Source organism: Pygocentrus nattereri, chromosome 26, assembly GCF_015220715.1.
Source record: "Pygocentrus nattereri isolate fPygNat1 chromosome 26, fPygNat1.pri, whole genome shotgun sequence".
Taxonomy (NCBI): Eukaryota; Metazoa; Chordata; class Actinopteri; order Characiformes; family Serrasalmidae; genus Pygocentrus; species Pygocentrus nattereri.
The window spans coordinates 5176371-5195553 of NC_051236.1; the positions used below are offsets into that span (position 1 = coordinate 5176371).

At 40.1% G+C, this 19183-nt stretch overlaps 1 protein-coding gene across 1 annotated transcript in view; it reads left to right on the forward strand.

Annotated features, from left to right (window-relative positions):
• rims4 (regulating synaptic membrane exocytosis 4) overlaps positions 1–19183 on the forward strand; it is a 63917-nt gene that overhangs the window by 23447 nt on the left and 21287 nt on the right. The window contains exon 2 of the mRNA XM_017718263.2: positions 15741–15879. Coding sequence (XP_017573752.1) covers positions 15741–15879 — 139 coding nt within the window. The remainder of the gene's footprint in view (positions 1–15740; positions 15880–19183) is intronic.

Consider the following 19183-nt stretch of genomic DNA (forward strand, 5'->3'; position numbering starts at 1 on the left):
AGCAGCTGAAATCCTGTATAAAACAAGAATAAGAAAACATTTCACTATTAAAGCAGCAGCAGTGTATTACACTTACAGAGTGCTGTTAAGAGAAGAGGTGATGAAACACAGCGGTAAACAGGCCCCCGTCTCAACATGTTTATGGCATCAAATTCAAAACTGCCATTAATAAAAATAAATAAATAAATAAAATCTCTTACTTTTAACATTTGACTTGTCGTCATTGTAGCATTTTATGGTTTACATGATTTGCACATCATTGCATTCTAGTTTTATTTACATTTTGCACAGCATCGCTACTTTTTTGGAAATGGGGTTGTATAAGAACCTCTTTTTAGTGATCTTTAATGATGTCTTTAAGCACTGTATCTTTTTAGAGCTTCATTTTTATTGTTTTTCACGCTTAAGCACTTTGTCTTTATTTCTACTTTTGGTGTTTTCCTTTGCTGTCGTTTATTTAAAGCGCACTGAATTGCCTTTGTGCATTAAATGTCTTGTAGAAATAAACTTGCCTTGCCTTTAATAGTTTACCTTATCTGTATTTAACAATCAATCAATAAAGCTTTATTTTGAAATACACTGAGGCTATTTGGCCGAAATCACACTCAGGAATGCAGTGGGTGGGGCTATTGTTTCAGTGAAGCCACTAAAATGAATAAGAAATGTAATCATCAAAAATCAAAAACAAAACAAAAAAGCTAAATCAAACACAAATCAATCAAGATAGGAAATTAGGAGAAGAGTAAAGACACTCTTTTATATCGAAATGTATTGATTGGCTTTAACTACTATATCCTGGCTTAATTTATTGTTTCATTTTCTTAATTAAATCTTAATTAAGACATCAGTTAAGATTTAATTAAGAAGGTGAACAATACAAATAAATAAAACCAAGATGAAATACTCAAAACCAGTGAATACATTTCCTATATGAAGGATAAATAAATATGAACTAAACTAAAATGTAAACAAAATCAAAAGAGTAATATAAATAAGGTCAAATAAGGAAATTTAATATTTTAATCAACCAAATTAAACGAAATGAAATAAACTGAGTGGAAAAAACACAGAGAAGCCAAAAAAATCTAACTCAACTGACTGATTGTCTGAAAGAGGCTAAAAGTCAAAAATGATTTAATGAGTTTTATAGACTCCCGTAGTGAATTCCCGCTCTGTACTGTAGCGAAAGCCGATTTTCCCAGTTCGGTAAAACTCCAGGTACCTGAGAGGTGATCCAGTCCATATATCGGCTTTTATATCCTAATCAGAGTCACGTTCCTGAGCTGGAAAGTTGTAGCACGTGTACACGGCGGCTGATGTATTGATCTGACCTTTGTGGTGAGTTTTGAGAGACTCGGATGTCGCAGGCAGTTTAGCTAATGCTGAGTCTGTTTGGTTTGGAGTGTTTATGTGAGCCGCTCGGATCAGATCTGCTGAATGGGTTTGCTTTAGGCTCAACACAATGACTACACTTACTCCACAACATCCGCCCACCTACTCGTGGCCTATTGTGGAGCGGAGCCTCTGCAGTACGAGCGCTCGCCTTCAGCTCCCTCCATGAATAGATGATGCTCTTTTCACTGAGTGAAGGCCAGGGAACGTTATGAATAGCTTCCTGGTAACTTTTTTGTCCAGGCTGGCTTAATATTATCTGGAATAATTCTCATGCAGTCTGTGCTGCTCCCAGAACAAAACAAAATAAAGCCAGTGACTATAAAACTGATTCGCTCCCAAATTTGACTGGTTGACTAAATTTGCTCTGCATAATTGCACAAATGAAACATTTTCAAAAGGATAAAATATGACAGTGATATCTGCTAACAGCTAGAAGAAACTGCTTTGAATTGACTGTAAATGTTCATTATAAATCACGCAGGAATGGAATTTAATGCACTGGTATGCTAGATTTTCTTAAAACATTTGTCAGAATCAGAATCTTTATTCGCTAATTATCAGGTATACAAAGAGTTTCTCTTCAACATAAAATGAAACCCAGTAAAATAAATATTTAAACAGTTTTGCTAAATATAAACATGGAATAGATCAGAGTTCAAGAACAATCTTCAAGTAAAAGGATGTGCAGTCAAGGTGTGAAATACATGGAGTCCTGGACTTTGACTTATTATTCCATAACACTTTCTGTGAATGTCACCTTTGTAAGCATCTATAAGCACATTCATAACATGTTATAATGCATAAGGCATTATAAACATGGCTATAAATATTTATAAACATGACATGACATGTTATAGCCATGTTTATTATGCATTAAGAATTGCTAACACAATAAGTACAGTTCATAACACATTATAAGTGCTCATAAGCTGTATTTGTCCACTCTAAGTAAAGTGGAGCGTACTGGACTAAAGCCTCCTCCAGGGTTAAGAGTGAGACTTCAGGTTGAAGAATTTACTGAAGAATTTACTGAAACACTAAAACACAATAAAGCTCATTACAGGCTTCAAATGCCAGAGTTTAAACTAGAGCAACGTCAGTGTTTCACCCAATGTGGGAAAGTCAATGTGCACCACTGTTAATGTTCACCACTGTTAATGTGCACCACTGATAATGTGCACCACTGTTAATGTGAACCGCTGTTCATGTTCACCACCGTTAATGTTCACCACCGTTAATGTTCACCACTGTTAATGTTCACCACCGTTAATGTGCACCACTGATAATGTGCACCACTGTTAATGTGAACCGCTGTTCATGTTCACCACTGTTAATGTTCACCACCGTTAATGTGCACCACTGTTAATGTTCACCACTGTTAATGTTCACCACCGTTAATGTGCACCACCGTTAATGTTCACCACTGATAATGTGCACCACTGTTAATGTGAACCGCTGTTCATGTTCACCACTGTTAATGTGCACCACTGTTAATGTTCACCACTGTTAATGTTCACCACTGTTAATGTGCACCACTGTTAATGTGAACCGCTGTTCATGTTCACCACTGTTAATGTGCACCACTGTTAATGTTCACCACTGTTAATGTTCACCACTGTTAATGTGCACCACTGTTAATGTGAACCGCTGTTCATGTTCACCACTGTTAATGTATACCACTGTTAATGTACACCACTGTTAATGTTCATCACCGTTAATGTACACCACCGTTAATGTTCACCACCGTTAATGTTCACCACCGTTAATGTACACCACTGTTAATGTTCACCACTGTTAATGTTCACCACCGTTAATATTCACCACCGTTAATGTCCACCACTGTTAATGTTCACCACCGTTAATATTCACCACCGTTAATGTCCACCACCGTTAATGTTCACCACCGTTAATATTCACCACCGTTAATGTTCACCACTGCTAATGTTCACCACCGTTAGCCTGACACTGACTTAACACTGCATATCCAATAGAACGCCAGCAGAAATCAGAATTACTGTACTGTAGTGTAGTGTAGTGTAGTGTTACAGAGTGACGGGTTCTAGCGCTTGACATTAGAACCGTTGAGGGAACAAATTACAATGACAGTGCTCTACTATCTCACCCCTCCCTCTCCAGGCCTTCACTCCACGGTGACTTCATGCTCAGTGTGATGTCAGAGGGGGTTCAGAGGAGGGGCTGATGAGTACCTGGCTTGCTGTGATGTAATGTAGTGTAACATTTAAAGTGGCACGCTGGGTAAGAAAAGCTCACTGTAGCAGTGATTCTAGGCTGGACGGCCTGTTTGGAGCATCTGAATATTCAGGACTGAAGCCCTGAAGATGCAGCTCTAACAGCAGCAGCGCTGAGAAATAAAACACTGGAAATCTCAGTAAATAAACTTCATATTTGTCTTTACGCTCTCCAAGCTGGGACTGACTTCTTTAGCACTGACAGTATAACATGTTATTAACACTATTTATAATGCATTATATTAACAATTCAAAACGTATAATAAACAAGGCTATAAAGTGTAATTCATTTTTATAAACACTTATAACCATGTTTATAATGCCTTATGAATGCATTATATCATGTTATAAATGTGTTTATATATGCTTACAAACATGACATTCATGGAAAGTCTTTTACTCTTCTTTAACTGTTCTTTGGTAGAACGACTTGTGTCATTCTGCCGAATGTGTTGTCTATAGTTTTATACAGAACCATTTTTGCCAATGGTTCTAAATGGTTCTAAATGGTTCTAAATGGTTCTTTTTTTTGGTGTCAAGCTTGTAACACAGCAATCTGAAACCAAATGTTACTGAATGTAAGTTGAACTGTTCCTCAGCTCAGTGTGTTTAATTCTAATCTATTAAACAGAACCCCATTAAAAAGGAGTCCTGCCTGCAGCTCAAGCTCCCAATACGATAAATGTGCAAAAAAAAGAAAAAAAAAAGAAACATCTCTTTTATATTAATATCATAACTCACATACATGCTGCCGACTACAAAGAGGTCACCCCCCCCTTCACTATGTCCAATTATAGTGCAGACGCAGCCCACTCATTTTTTATTCCTGTAGCTACCTACTCCTCTCTTACCTCCATTCATCTTGCATGCCGCTCGCTCGCACCAAAACATTGCAAGGGCAATTATTAATGTGATGTCCTGGTTTCACTTGTGACCCAATCGTATGTATTCAGTTCTACATTGCGCCTGGTTTGGTCAGGATGTGGCCACCTTTCTGAAGAACGGCATACAGAACCGCCTTTCATTATTCATGTAACCCTTTACTGCATGGCGTTGCCACGAGGCAACAGCAAGATTTCTATAACTCTCTATTAAGCTATCCATTTATGTATATTATCTATCATAATCATGCATAACCTTTTCACCAATATAAGTGCAGTCTGTGGCAGGTAACAATTTCTTTGTTTTAAATGAGTTCTGATTTTATGGCTTTTATATAAAACTATAAAACATAATTGTTGCCATATGGCAACAGCATGCGACAACTGGCATATGAAGAATACAATACAATCTACACTGCAGTATCTACTCCAAGTTGACCAGTCTATCAATATGACTATTTTCATATTCCTTTCTGTATTCTGAAAACATTTATTCATATTTGGCTGAGTGTAAGTACAGAAGCATTATCGTACGATGTTGCCATATGGCAACAAATTGCAAAGCACCCCTTAAAACTATTTTTCCAAAAATGTAAAGATTTCTATCAATGAATCAAAGAAAGAAAATTCACATTTTTTCCCACGTTCATTTCACAATTCATACAGTAAACGAAAGAACGAAAGAGTTAATCACTTTTTAAGGAATTCGCGCTTCAGTGTCATTCGCCCGTTTTCCTCCCAGGCTCAGGAATTGTGTTGAATTGTGGCGGAATGAATAAATATACCCAGTGAGTTGTTGACTCTGCTGGAGGCTTCGTTCTCCGCGTGAACAGGCCCTCCACTGTGATTTAACAGATGGACACTCCTCTGAAGACTAGCGCGTGCTGGCGGTGCCTGTATCCGGGGCTTCTGAAGGGCTTTTAAGAGATTAATCTCTTGATTTTCTATACTCCTTTAGGCAATATAGTGCTGTATCCCAGAGAGGATGTCTTTCTGAAGAAGTGTAGCTTGTCTATTGAGTAGCATTGAATGTAACCCATGCATCTGTGGAGCTTTTGTCAGCCTGTTTGTGATTATCATGTTGGAAAAACTAAAATTCCTCACTTTTATCGAATCAAAGAGCTTAATGTGGTTTATAAACACTGTTAAAATGTAAAAATGTACTGTTCAGTATCCAGTGCTTACAGTCCACATAGGAAGACTAAGCTGAACAACAGCCCAGTTTGAAACCTCTTTGAAACCAGTTTGAAGAGTGTTTCTGCCTGTTTCATTGTGAAGGATAAAGGGAGGTTGTAAAATACTGCATAACAAAGCAAATACCATATAACACACATTAGTTTTAGGCTGGAGGTCCCCCTTCTGGTCAGGGACGAGCCATGGCTATCAGGATGCCCTACGTCTTAGATGATAGATATTAGATAGATAAATAAAAGTTTATTGATCCCTATGGAAATGATGTATCCCGGGGGAAATTACATCATAGATGTAATGTTTACAACCCTCCCACCCCTCGTCTAAGACTTAATAATTAAAAATTGATCTGAAAAATGTATATTTTTAAAAAGATTTGTGTTTGTGTTTGTGTGCTCTGAGCAGCACCTGGAAAACTGTAACATAAACTAGTAATTGTCAGTGTGCAATAGCCTATTATTTTCTGTAATTTTGCTTTTATTTATTTATTCTTCATTTTTTATTAAAGGCTTTTGACACTCACAGACCTTTGGACACTGGCCCCACAGGCCTGGTCAGTATTCTATCTCTGTTTCTGGTAAAATATCTGGCAAAATCAGTTCCTCAAAACCCAAAACAAACAAACTAACAAATAAGTCAGAGTGAGCTTTTAGTGCTAGAAGCAGGAGCTAACTAAAATGTCTGACCTGTAATCCTTTTTGTGCTTTCGTCTGGTCAAGCAAAGCTGGATTTTTGTACTTCTGGCTGACCACAGAGCTCTGCACCACCGTCCATCAGCTTTAGAATGGATCAATGGGCCTCCAGCGCTTCCATTCATCAAAGAGTTAATAGGTTATTAAGGAAAGCCGGAGTAATGAAGTGCTACATGATGGCGTGATCGATAGACCGGGCTAACCAGAAAATTGACATCTCAGTTTGGGATCGATAGTGACCCGGGCAACGTGCAGCGGCCTGCGTTTAGGTCTGTGAGACGGAATTCAAAGCTTCCTTTCACGAGCAGCTCTGGAATGATATTCCAGCCTGTGAGTTTAGGCCTGGCGCTCGCCGTGTTCCCCCCAGAGAGAAGGGAGAGTTTGTCCGAAGGCTGAGACGGCTGAGGTGGTTCATCAGTCTTCCTGTGGCAGCCTGGCGTTTCATCATCCTGAGTGAAAATAAATCAGCGAAGCTCCACCATCAATAAGGGCCAGTCGTATTTCGTAAGGCAGGGCTGAGATGAGAGCAGCGGAGAGCGCGTTAGATATGCAGCTTCGCTCTCAACCAGGCCAGATTTACGACTGTCAGTTTGATTAATGAAATTAATCCAGGCTCAGCTAATAAACGCAAATATTCATATCTGGTGCTGAGGAATGGAGCTAATGAGCACCATCAATCTAACCCTCTAATTATCTATCTATCTATCTATCTATCTATCTATCTATCTATCTATCTATCTATCTATCTATCTATCTATCTATCTGTTGTTGTTGTGTTATGTTGTGTGGGGTCTGATAGCATCAGTGGCTGTAATGTGGCCTCAGCAGTGCTGTAACAGTGAAGCAGTGTGTGCAGCTCGTCTAATAAGGCACGTTGGTGTCTGTGTGAGGACAGCAGCTCTACTCTGTTTACAGATTTAGTAACATGACAAAAATTGCAAGAAGGAGAGAGCGGCATCTGTAGACTCGCACCGGCCCCGTCTCCCATAGCAACCCTGCCTTTCCGGCTGCCTTTTCTCCTGAAACACTGTGTTCCCGCGGCAGAAGGACTTTTGCCATGACAGGGTGGCTGTTGATTTGGAGCGCACCTGAAATGCAGCGGGGAGCAACAAAGCAGGCTGTATTTTTAGGAGGAGGCTAACTAGGTCAGGATCGAGGTGTGAAATGGCTACGCTCCAGTTTTACAGCAACAGTCCATCAGTGCGAATATGAGAGAGATGTGCCACAAGAAACATGAAGCGAGTGACGAAGATGCGAGCGAGATTGTATATGCATGATTATATCATGCACTGTATGTCCAAAAGCACCCAGACACCCCTTCTAGTGATCGGGATTCAGCTTCCTTCCTTTTTAGAAATGAAATGGCTTGGTGTCCTGACATTTTAAAGTTTTAAAACATTCACTTTCAGTCCAGACAGTAGAGGTTCTTTCAGTCCCGCAGCCAAAGGTTTTGGCATTCTCCCACCTGCGCAATACCATCAAGGTGAGCTGACATCCAATATCTGACACAATCTATTCACAAATACATTATTCTCTGCTGAAATAACACGGCAGTCGAGGTCATCAGGCTCACTGTGAGTAACTTCACCAAATGCCAGTTATTCCCAGTAAACACAAAGCAGGAATTAAAACCACAGAGCGGTTATTTTTGGTGTTTTGCTGGGCAGCTGTGGCCATCAGACTTGATCATCTGCTGCTTCGCAACTCTTTGGAATGACTTCATTCATTTTAACTGCTTTATTGTTATGATTTTATGTTGTTTACATTTTGTTGCTGTCCAAAGAAAAACATGCATCTCCATTTTTGTCAGTTTTTATTTTTCTGCATAATTTGAGCACGACAGCTGTCCTTTATATTGTGTTAAAATGAATGAGGAACGAACCACCAGAAATGGTCCAAAGTTAGCGTGGAAAAAAATCTCTTCAGATTAACTTACATTAAAAGTAAAGAATGTTTTTACCTCCCCTGTAAAGTTGCCTTTTTGGAGAGACTTGTTTTTCTTTGTACAGTGACGATATATGATTTAGTGATTGTTCTGCTTTACTTAGACTATTCATTTCTCTTCATGCATGCTTCATCCCGCTCCCACATGGAGTAGGCTGGTTTCCCGCTGGCCCCCACGTGCATCACTTAGTCCCATCTTCTTCTTCTTCTTTCGGCTGCTCCCTTTAGGGGTCGCCACAGCGGATCATCTGCCTCCATCTTGCCCTATCCACTGCCTCTTCTACTTTTACACCAACCATCTCCATGTCCACCTTCACTACATCCATAAACCTTCTCTGAGGTCTACCTCTTCTCCTTCTACCCGGCAGCTCCATCTCCAACATTCTTTGACCAATATATCCACTATTCCTCCTCAACACATGTCCAAACCATCTCAACCTGGCCTCTCTGGCTTTATCTCCAAACTGCTCCACCTTCACTGTCCCTCTGATCTGCTCATTTCTAATCTTGTCCATCCTTGTCACTCCCAACGAAAATCTCAGCATCTTCATCTCCGCCACCTCCAGCTCAGCCTCCTGTCTTTTAGACCGAGCCACAGTCTCCAAACCACACATCATAGCAGGACCACTACTGTCTTGTAAACCTTCCCTTTCACTCTTGCTGCTATCCTTCTGTCACACATCAGCCCTGACACCCATCTCCACCCACTCCATCCTGCCTGCACCCTCTTCTTCACCTCTTTTCTACACTGTCCATTGCTCTGGATGGTTGACCCAAGATATTTGAAGTCATCCACCTTTACGACCTCTACTCCTTGCATCTTCACCTTTCCACCTGCCTCCCTCTCATTCACACACATGTATTCCATCTTGTCTCTACTGACCTTCATTCCTCTCCTCTCCAGTGCAAACCTCCACCTCTCCAGATTCTCTTCCACCTGCTCTCTACTCTCACCACAGATTACAATGTCATCTGCAAACATCTTGGTCCATGGAGCCTCCTGCCTGACCTCATCTGTCAACCTGTCCATCACCATTGCAAACAAGAAGGGGCTCAAAGCTGATCCCTGATGTAGCCCTACCTTCACCTTGCAACCTCCAACTGCACACCTCACCTCTGTCTCACTATCCTCATACATGTCCTGCACCACCCTAACATACTTTTCAGCTACACCTGACTTCCTCATACAGTACCACAGTTCCTCTCTTGGCACCCCATCATATGCCTTCTCTAGATCCACAAAGACACAATGCAGCTCCTTCTGAGCTTCTCTGTACTTCTCTACCAACACTCTCAACGCAAAAATTGCATCTGTGGTGCTCTTTCTGGGCATGAAACCAAACTGCTGCTCACTGATCTGAACCTCTTGCCTTAGCCTTGCTTCAACAATCACTTAGTCCCATACTGCAACATATTACGGCGGGTCCTGTGGGAATCCATGGAAGTGCAGACCTCTATCATATCGCTTATATTTGGAAGACAAGCTACTCCTACTACCTGTTTTAAATTCATTAGTTTTGTGATGCCATTAAAACCAGTGCATTTCTATATATACACCTTTTTAGCCAACAGGACTTTAGCCACACCCATTCATGCTGAAGTCATAAGGAGTGTCTTTTTGAATGAGTTACAACACAGGGCAGCCAATCAGAACAGAGTTCATTTACATACACCAGTCTTAAAGGCACAGATTAATTCTAAGGGACAAAAAGAGGCTGAAAAATGGACATGAAAAAAGAATTATGACTGTTTTTGGCATAAAACACACAAACACACAGCTATAATCACTCTGAAGCAGCAGCTCAGGAACCTAAGATCACCATGCCTAATGCCAAACATGAGCTAGAGGGGTATAAAGCCCCCCTGGGCTGTGGAGGGCTAGCGGGATATAAAGCCCCCCTGGGCTGGAGTTGGATTCTCTGGAGTGATGGAGCTCCATCCAATACATTTGGGATGATTATTGATCAGAACTGACCATCCAACATCAGTACCTGACCTCACTAATGCCCTTGCGAATGCTGAATGAATTCAGATCCTCACAGCAATGTTCTAACGTCTAGTGTAAAGCCTTCCCAGAAGAGTAGAGGCTGTTACTGCAGCAAGTCTATAGGCTTGTGTTGACATCTTATTCTGTATGAATGATGAAGTGCCATTGATTTACTGAACAGAAGGATTTGGAGGGTTTTTTCTATCTTCACTGCCAGTCCTCCTTAAACGTGATGTAAAAGATGCCCTTTACTGCTTTCATTAATTAATCAGTAACACATTAATCCCCTCAGTAACTTCTTTATGTGACTTATTACTCTGATGAAGAAAAAAGCAGGTACTTGTTAGTGTTTTTTTTTCTCTTTTCTTTCTTTTCTTTTTGATGTTATTTCTTATCTCAGCTTTTTTCTTCGGCTCTGCTGGAGATGCTGGAGATCTAAGCAGCCTTTCACCCCTCCAAATACCACCACTGATGTTGAGAACACACGCTAAAGGCTTTAGATGCAGATATTTAGCCCTAGTTTGTGTTGCTCTTTTTAACAGTCCGCATTAACGTTACACCTAGAACCAAATTTGATCATGAATATCCCATATTTGTTCAGCACATAACAAACCAATCTCTAAAATGTTTATTTCCACCGCAAATGGGTGATACTGGGCCAGGCTTCGAGCCATCTTTGTAAAAGAGCTCTCTTAGTTAAGCCATCTGAGGCTGGCAGCATACAACAGAGACTCACACAGTGTTAACTTAGAGATTATGTGCTTTAAAGCAACTCTTTTTACCTTACAGTCTTCATTTATCCTCGATATCTGCTATGTGTCTCAGTGTGTCAGGTATAACATTCTGACCACCTCCTCGTTTCTACGCTCACTGTCCACTTTATCAGCTCCACTTACTGTATAGCTGCACTTTGTAGTTCTACAGTTACAGACTGTAGTCCATCTGTTTCTCTGATACTCTGTTACCCTGTTCTTCAGTGGTCAGGACCCCCATGGACCCTCACAGAGCAGGTACTGTTTGGGTTTTGGGTCATTCTCAGCACTGCAGTGGAGGTGGTGTGTTAATATGTGTTGCGCTGGTGTGAGTGGATCAGACACAGCAGTACTACTGGAGTTTTTAAACACCCAAGTGTCACTGCTGGACTGAGAATAGTCCACCAAGCAAAAACATCCAGCCAACAGTGTCCTGTGGGCAGTGTCCTGTGACCACTGATGAAGGACTAGAGGACGACCAACACAAACTGTGCAGCAGCAGATGAGCTGTCGTCTCTGACTTTACATCTACAAGGTTGACCGACAAGGCAGGAGTGTCTAATAGAGTGGACAGTGAGTGGACACTGTTTAAAAACTCCAGCAGCACTGCTGTGTCTGATCCACTCGTACCAGCACATGCGCACTAACACACCACCACCATGTCAGTGTTACTGCAGTGCTGTGTCTGATCCACCACCCAAATAGTACCTGCTCTGTGAGGGTCCATGGGGGTCCTGACCACTGAAGAACAGGGTAACACAGTATCAGAGAAACAGATGGACTACAGTCTGTAACTGTAGAACTACAAAGTAAAACTATATAGTAGTAGATAGTCATTAACACCATAACCAACCACGGAACAATGCTGGATTAATGTCTCTACAGGACTCTTGGTTTTAATGCTCTTAGGCTCAACTTTTAGACCAATAAAGACCACAATACTAGCAAAAATCAGACAAACTGAGATATTCACAACAAAGTCCAGAAAAAACAATGCGAGCAAACTCTAAAGAAACTAAGGTAGGGCTCCATCATTTGAGATCCATCATTTCAACTCTATGACCTGTTCACGAATGATGCAGAGAAGAGCAATGATTTTGACCATAATACAGCAGCACCCACAGAAAACCAAGCAAATGTCATGGTTATGAAGCTGGGACAGGGGTACGCTGTTTATCAATTTCCTGATAAGTTATGCTTGTTTGTCTCCTATATACAAAGACCCTTTGGCATGGCCTGCACCAAAATCAATAAAATAAATAAAAATAGTAAACTTCCCCCAAATAGTAAAGATTCCCCCATAAAGAAACACTCAGCCTCCCCGTCTCTCCTGCTCATCAGCACCAGCCTGGTATTAGTATAAGAACCGGCTGAAACGGCTGAGCAGGAAACTGTGCTTATCTAGAATAAAGAGCCAGACGGAGTCGGAGGAAACTGTGCTTATCTAGAATAAAGAGCCAGACGGAGTCGGAGGAAACTGTGTTTATCTAGAATAAAGAACCAGGTGGAATCAGAGGAAACTGCTTTTATCTAGAATGAAGAGCCAGACGGAGTCGGAGGAAACTGTGTTTATCTAGAATAAAGAACCAGATGGAATCAGAGGAAACTGCTTTTATCTAGAATGAAGAGCCAGATGGAATCGGAGGAAACTGTGTTTATCTAGAATGAAGAGCCAGCCGGAGTCGGAGGAAACCGTGTTTATCTAGAATAAAGAGCCAGATTTAACCAGAGGAAACTGCTTTTATCTAGAATAAAGAGCCAGACGGAATTGGGGGAAACTGTTTATCTAGAATGAAGAGCCAGATGGAATCGGAGGAAACTGTGTTTGTCTAGAATAAAGAGCCAGACGGACTCACAGGAAACTGTGTTTATCTAGAATGAAGAGCCAGATGGAGTCGGAGGGAACTGTGTTTATCTAGAATAAAGAGCCAGACGGAGTCGGAGGAAACTGTGTTTATCTAGAATAAAGAGCCAGACGGACTTGAGGACACTGTGTTTATCTAGAATGAAGAGCCAGATGGAATCGGAGGAAACTGTGTTTGTCTAGAATAAAGAGCCAGACGGAATCACAGGAAACTGTGTTTATCTAGAATAAAGAGCCAGACGGACTCACAGGAAACTGTGTTTATCTAGAATGAAGAGCCAGAAGGAGTCAGAGGGAACTGTGTTTATCTAGAATAAAGAGCTAGACGGACTCGAGGAAACTGTCTATCTGTGTTGTTGAAGGAGAATCTCAGGCAGGGCCGTCTACACGGCTATTGGGGGCTTCATCTCCCCCCATTCAAAGAGGGCATGAAGTTTCACGAACAGTGAGGATGAAGATCAAAATGATCCACAGAGAGACGCGAGTGAGTGGAGCTCCGGCGCCAGGACAGCAAGCGAGACCCCAATGCGGTATGGTAGCCCCCTACAGTTAGACCCCCTTACAGTTAGCCCCCCTACAGTTAGACCACTTTATCCTCTAAATATTACAAAAATATATCATGTTATTTTTTTCTCTAAATATTATGACTTTGTTCTTGAAAAATCTACTAATTTGATTTTATTAACAGTGAAGCTAAAATGCAGAAAAAGACAAAATAGGATCTCTCATACACAAAAAATCACACCAGAGTTTGTAAATAATACAGTGAACTGGAACCTGCTTACCCTAAATCTACACCTAAACACGGAACCAGAACTATCTTAAACCATAGAACACTAAACACAGACGTGCTGTTGTCTGTGACAGTAATTAGAGGTGAGAAAACGCATAACACAGAACTGAAACCGGCTCCATTTGTATTTGGCACATAATATCAAAGCACCTGCCTCTGCGGTGGGGGGCACTGACTTTTGGAAGCATGCTGGCCAGTTTTATGTAATAAATGACCAAATATGCTCTGTTTCGTCATGGATTAAGGTCAGGCTACAGATGGAAGAGGACAAACCACAGGAAAGAGTGACGTGTCTTATTATAGTATTTATATCATTTGATCAATCATACAAAAAAGTACACCAACCATCATGAATGCAGGTTTGTTTATGGATCAGATAATGGAGTTTAGCACTGACTGTAATCTCAATTCATTCATTCATTCATTCATTCATTCATTTATTCATTCATTCATTCATTTATTCATTGTTGAATTGTCTCAGATGGAGAAAACTGATTTGCATATATATCAGTGCACTATTACAGGAAACATAAAAAATCTCTTTAAGTTAGGATTTGATTAAAACTCCGCATCTCTTGATATTTATCTTTTTGATTTGATGTGTATAATTTTTTATAGTACTCATAATTCCTTGTATTACTAACACACATATATATATATATATATATATATATATATATATATATATATATATATATATATTACACACACACACACACACACTGTGGAAAACAGTATGACTAACACCTAGAAGTTAATAAATAATCAGTAATGTACTGTAATTATGTATTTACTGTACTTCCATGATTTTCTACCTCAAGATTTGGTCATCATCATGTTTTTTATCATTATAGAATTTTCTACAGCTCTGGTCATCATGCTGGACACAGCTAATACATACAAACATGCATTATATATATATATATATATATATATAAATAATATATATATATATATATATATATATATATATACATAATATATATATCATTCCAAATCTAGTCGAATGCAGTGGTGTAAAGCGCCGTCACTGGACTCTAGAGCAGTGGAGACGTGTTCTCTGGAGTGACCAATCACGTTTCTCCGTCTGGAAATCCGATGGATGAGTCTGGGTTTGGCGGTTGCCAGGAGACGGTACTTGTCTGACTGCATTGTGCCGAGTGTAAAGTTTGGTGGAGGGGGGATCATGGTGTGGGGCTGTTTTTCAGGAGTTGGGCTCGGCCCCTTAGTTCCAGTGAAAGGAACTCTTAAAGCTTCAACACCAAGAGATTTTGGACAATTTCATGCTCTCAACTTTGTGGGAACAGTTTGGGGACGACCCCTTCCTGTTCCAACATGACTGCACACCAGTGCACAAAGCAGGTCCATAAAGACACGGATGAGCCAGTTTGGTGTGGAAGAGCTTGACTGGCCTGCACAGAGTCCTGACCTCAACCCGATAGAACACGTTTGGGATGAATTAGAGCGGAGACTGTGAGCCATTTATATGCGTGTGAAGCTAGATGAAGTTTATATAGCTAGTTTATATATCTATATAAGTCTGTATATATAAGTCATTTTGGGCTTATGTTTTTGGTCCATTCATGATGAAATCCAACGACAAAAATGGCCATAAGGGAAGCAAAACATACCAGCATACAATGATGTGAAAAATAAAAAGGAGTATAAAATATCGTATAGAATATGGAAAGAGAAGTAAGTCATAAAAGTAAAATGGTGTAAAAATAAGGACAGGATTTGCTTTCCTGAAAGCTGTCTCAGAAATCCTCATGAACTCCTGAATGTCTGTACAGAACAACAGAATCGTGTTTTAAAATGTGAAAACACCTTTATGAAATGTTGTAGACGCTGTAATGACAAACAATGTTTTTCCTTCTGAAAATGTGGCTCTGAACTCGTAAACACATTAACTAAATGGCTTCAGTGATAATAGCCCTGCTTATCTCTCTCTCTCTCTCTCTCTCTCACTGTCTCTGTCTGTCTCTCGCTCAGATGCGGAGGGACGCAGGTTGAAGGGCATCCAGAGAAGCACAGAGACAGGTCTGGCCGTGGAGATGCCCAGCCGCACTGTCCGGCAGGCCAGCCACGAGTCCATAGAGGACAGCATGAACAGCTACGGGTCAGAGGGCAAGTGAGTATTACAGCACACCATATGGGGCGTTTCAGTCCCTCCTTCCTCCACCAGTTCATTCTTTGGTTGCAAACTTTTCAGCGTGAGTATAAGATCATTGCATAAGCCAGTTTAGGCCTCATATCTGCTGGACTTCGTCTGGCGTGTCACATCAAAAGCTGCTCGTCGCACCAGGTTTTGAAGGTTATGCAATGCTACACGCTCCAAATCCACGGCGGGGTCGGCCAGAGCGGATCGCCTCACCGTCCTGACACTCTATGTCTACGGATGGGACAGTTCTGGCTGCGGCGCTGTGATCTAGATACCATGCTTTGTTCCAGATCACACTGAAATGCTAAATTGGAGAAGATTTATCTGATAAAAGATTTTGAGTGAATCAGCTTTATAATAATAATAAAAATAATAATGATAACAATATTACCATAGCATACCTATAATAACTTTAAATGCTTTACAATTTAACAAAGTTAATAATAAATGTAGAAATGCACAAGCTAAAAGTGATAAAATGCAATAAAAGATAAAAATAAAAACTATTTCTACAATGAAATAAAATATGCAATATAATTAAAAGATCACATGAAGTGCATTAGAACAAACTAAATATATTTTTGTAATTTATTGTTTGTTTTAATTCAAGATAAGGGAAAAAAACTAGGATACAGCCAAGAAAAGCAGGAAGATAACTCACAATTCTAATAAAATGAGTGACATCATAAAACTGACTACCCAAACTAATGTAAAGGCAGTTTCAGTGGTGTAATCAGGGAGATTTGGGGTTTGGTGTGAAATGGTTCAGATGTCTTTACAGTGGTGGTGATGGGAACCAGCCGTCGCCATGACTACAACACAGATATAGACACTTTATTTACCATCCAGAACCACCAGAGAACCTCCACCAGTCTTCTGAGTTTATATGGAATGTTGATGATGGAAAATAGTGGAAAATCTGAAATAATCAGTTTTCTTTGGGGGCTATTTTGCTGCACTGCGCCCTGCATGTCTCCCTCCACCATATCTCAGACATCAGTCCGTGCATTTGTAATCATTTCGTGTTATGACTTTCTGTGAGGGAACCCCTACATTTCAACTTGGGAAAATAATACTTACATTTTCAATTAATTTTTAATTTAGCATTTTTTTTCAATGTTCTTTTAAAGATATTTCTTTCTTATAAAGCTGGATGGTTTAGAGTTATCACAACTTTATTTTATAAATACAACTGAAAAAAATGTCCAATGTTTTCATGTTTTTACCAAAACGAAGAGTTTTAGTATGTAGGCAGAGCCCATCTGCATTTTAGAGCAGTGAGGCTGCATCCCTGTCCCTCATGGCCACATGCTGAGCAGTTAGATCCTGTTGTTTTGAAGCAAAAGTCTGAAAAAGTCTTATTCTTAATATTTTCTGCAGCTCAGCACTTTTAGTGTTTTAATGTTAAATATCATGATTTTCTGTGTGAACAGCTGTTCAAAGCTGTGTTTGCTGGTCATGAACTGTAACAGGGAGCGAGGTTGCGGACGCAAGTGCGGAGATAAGCGACTTCTATTGTGGACAAATCCAAAATCAGGGTCATAACGGTCCAAAGGCAGAGATCTAAAGTCAGACATGACAGACAAACCAGAGTCAAACAAGCGAGATCAAACATCCAAACATTACAAACAACAAAGACCAGCGACAACTAGTGGCAAACACAGGGCTTAAATAATCACAGGGTAAATGAGGGACTGGCGGGAACACAGGTGGAAACAATCAGGGGCAGAGTCACTAAACAAGGGGGCTGGACTACAAAACCAAAACACAACACGAACACATGGACAGGACTGGGAGGGGCCAATCGTGACATGAACTGAGTTTTTGAACTCAAAATGAGCTAAAATTGTCACCAAAACAGTCACAACTGACACATTTAGTAAAGTTTGGGTCGAGTTATGATTGTTTTAGTAGAGAAAAAATGGAATTTTCAACCATTAGTTTTATTCATTTATTTTAATTTTTATTTATTTATTTATTATTGCCTTCCGCCCGATGACCGCTGGGATAGGCCCCCCACCGTGACCCTGAGGGAGAAGCAGCTTAGAAAATGGATGGATGGATAGATGGATGGATAGATTTATAAAAATAAACATAATTATGGTTTAGAGTCACTCAAAGCAAAAGGACTTGAGTCTAAAGTCCAACAGTGTTGAAGTTCAATAGTAGACTTACTTTCATGTGTTTTTATGTATTTCGACAAAATATATCAACATCTTTGTGTTCTAGAGGTTCTAATGCGTGCTAAGGTCAATGCCATTCATTGTTCCGACAGAAGAAACCAACTTAGACCCCGAGTTCCTTAAGTAAGCATGACAGCGACTACAGAATGACGCACGGCGTCGGAGATCTGTGCCGTTTTGAGAATTCTTATGCATGTCAAGACTGGCGTGGCCGAGGCTTTCAAAAATAAACACGCCGCTCTGTGTCAAACAGATGGCCCAGAATTTCACCACCTTATTCAAAGATTAAACATAGCTGAAAGCACTTCCCATCTTAATTTAATGCGATTAATATTTCACGAGCACATATGCTTAACACACAAAACACTACAACAGCCACTGTAGACAGAGCAGGTTTATTTATACAGCACATTTCATACACTAACGCAACTCAATGTGCCTTAAATAAATAAAAGTGAAGACAAAGTGCATAAAACAATAAAAGACTAAATAAAATAAAAGACAGCAGCTTAAAAGACAAGTAGAAAGTACCTAAAACTGAAATAAAAATATAAATAAAGGAAAAAATGTTATTACAGTTAGCATTAGCGCTACACAGCACATACATTATGTGTACATATCCACATGGACAATTTAATGCATTGGCTTGTTTGGGCTGTTCGTTTATTTACCTTTCACCCTTCCTCGCACGTCCACTAATGATGACCATATCAAATAGAATCTGATTGCTGATGACGGCCAGATTCCAAAGATCAGCTCTGATACTGACTGGCATCTGTAGTGTTCTTCAGATGAATGAAAAACATGTTACTTATGGCTTTATATAGAACCTTTTTGGAAAGGTGCTACGTTGAACCAAAAAGGTTTTTCTATTGTAAATATATCAAGCGTGTAACGACATAGAACCTTTTTAAAAAAACTCATCTACAGCACATTCGCCACCAATCTGAAGAACCACTCAACCATGCCGAGATCCATTTAAGCATGCAAATGGTTATTTGAGTGGTCGAGGTTCTAAATGGAACTATTGTCTAGCCACGTTTACATGCAGCCTAATAATCCAACTAATAACTCTACTGGAATAGAATACA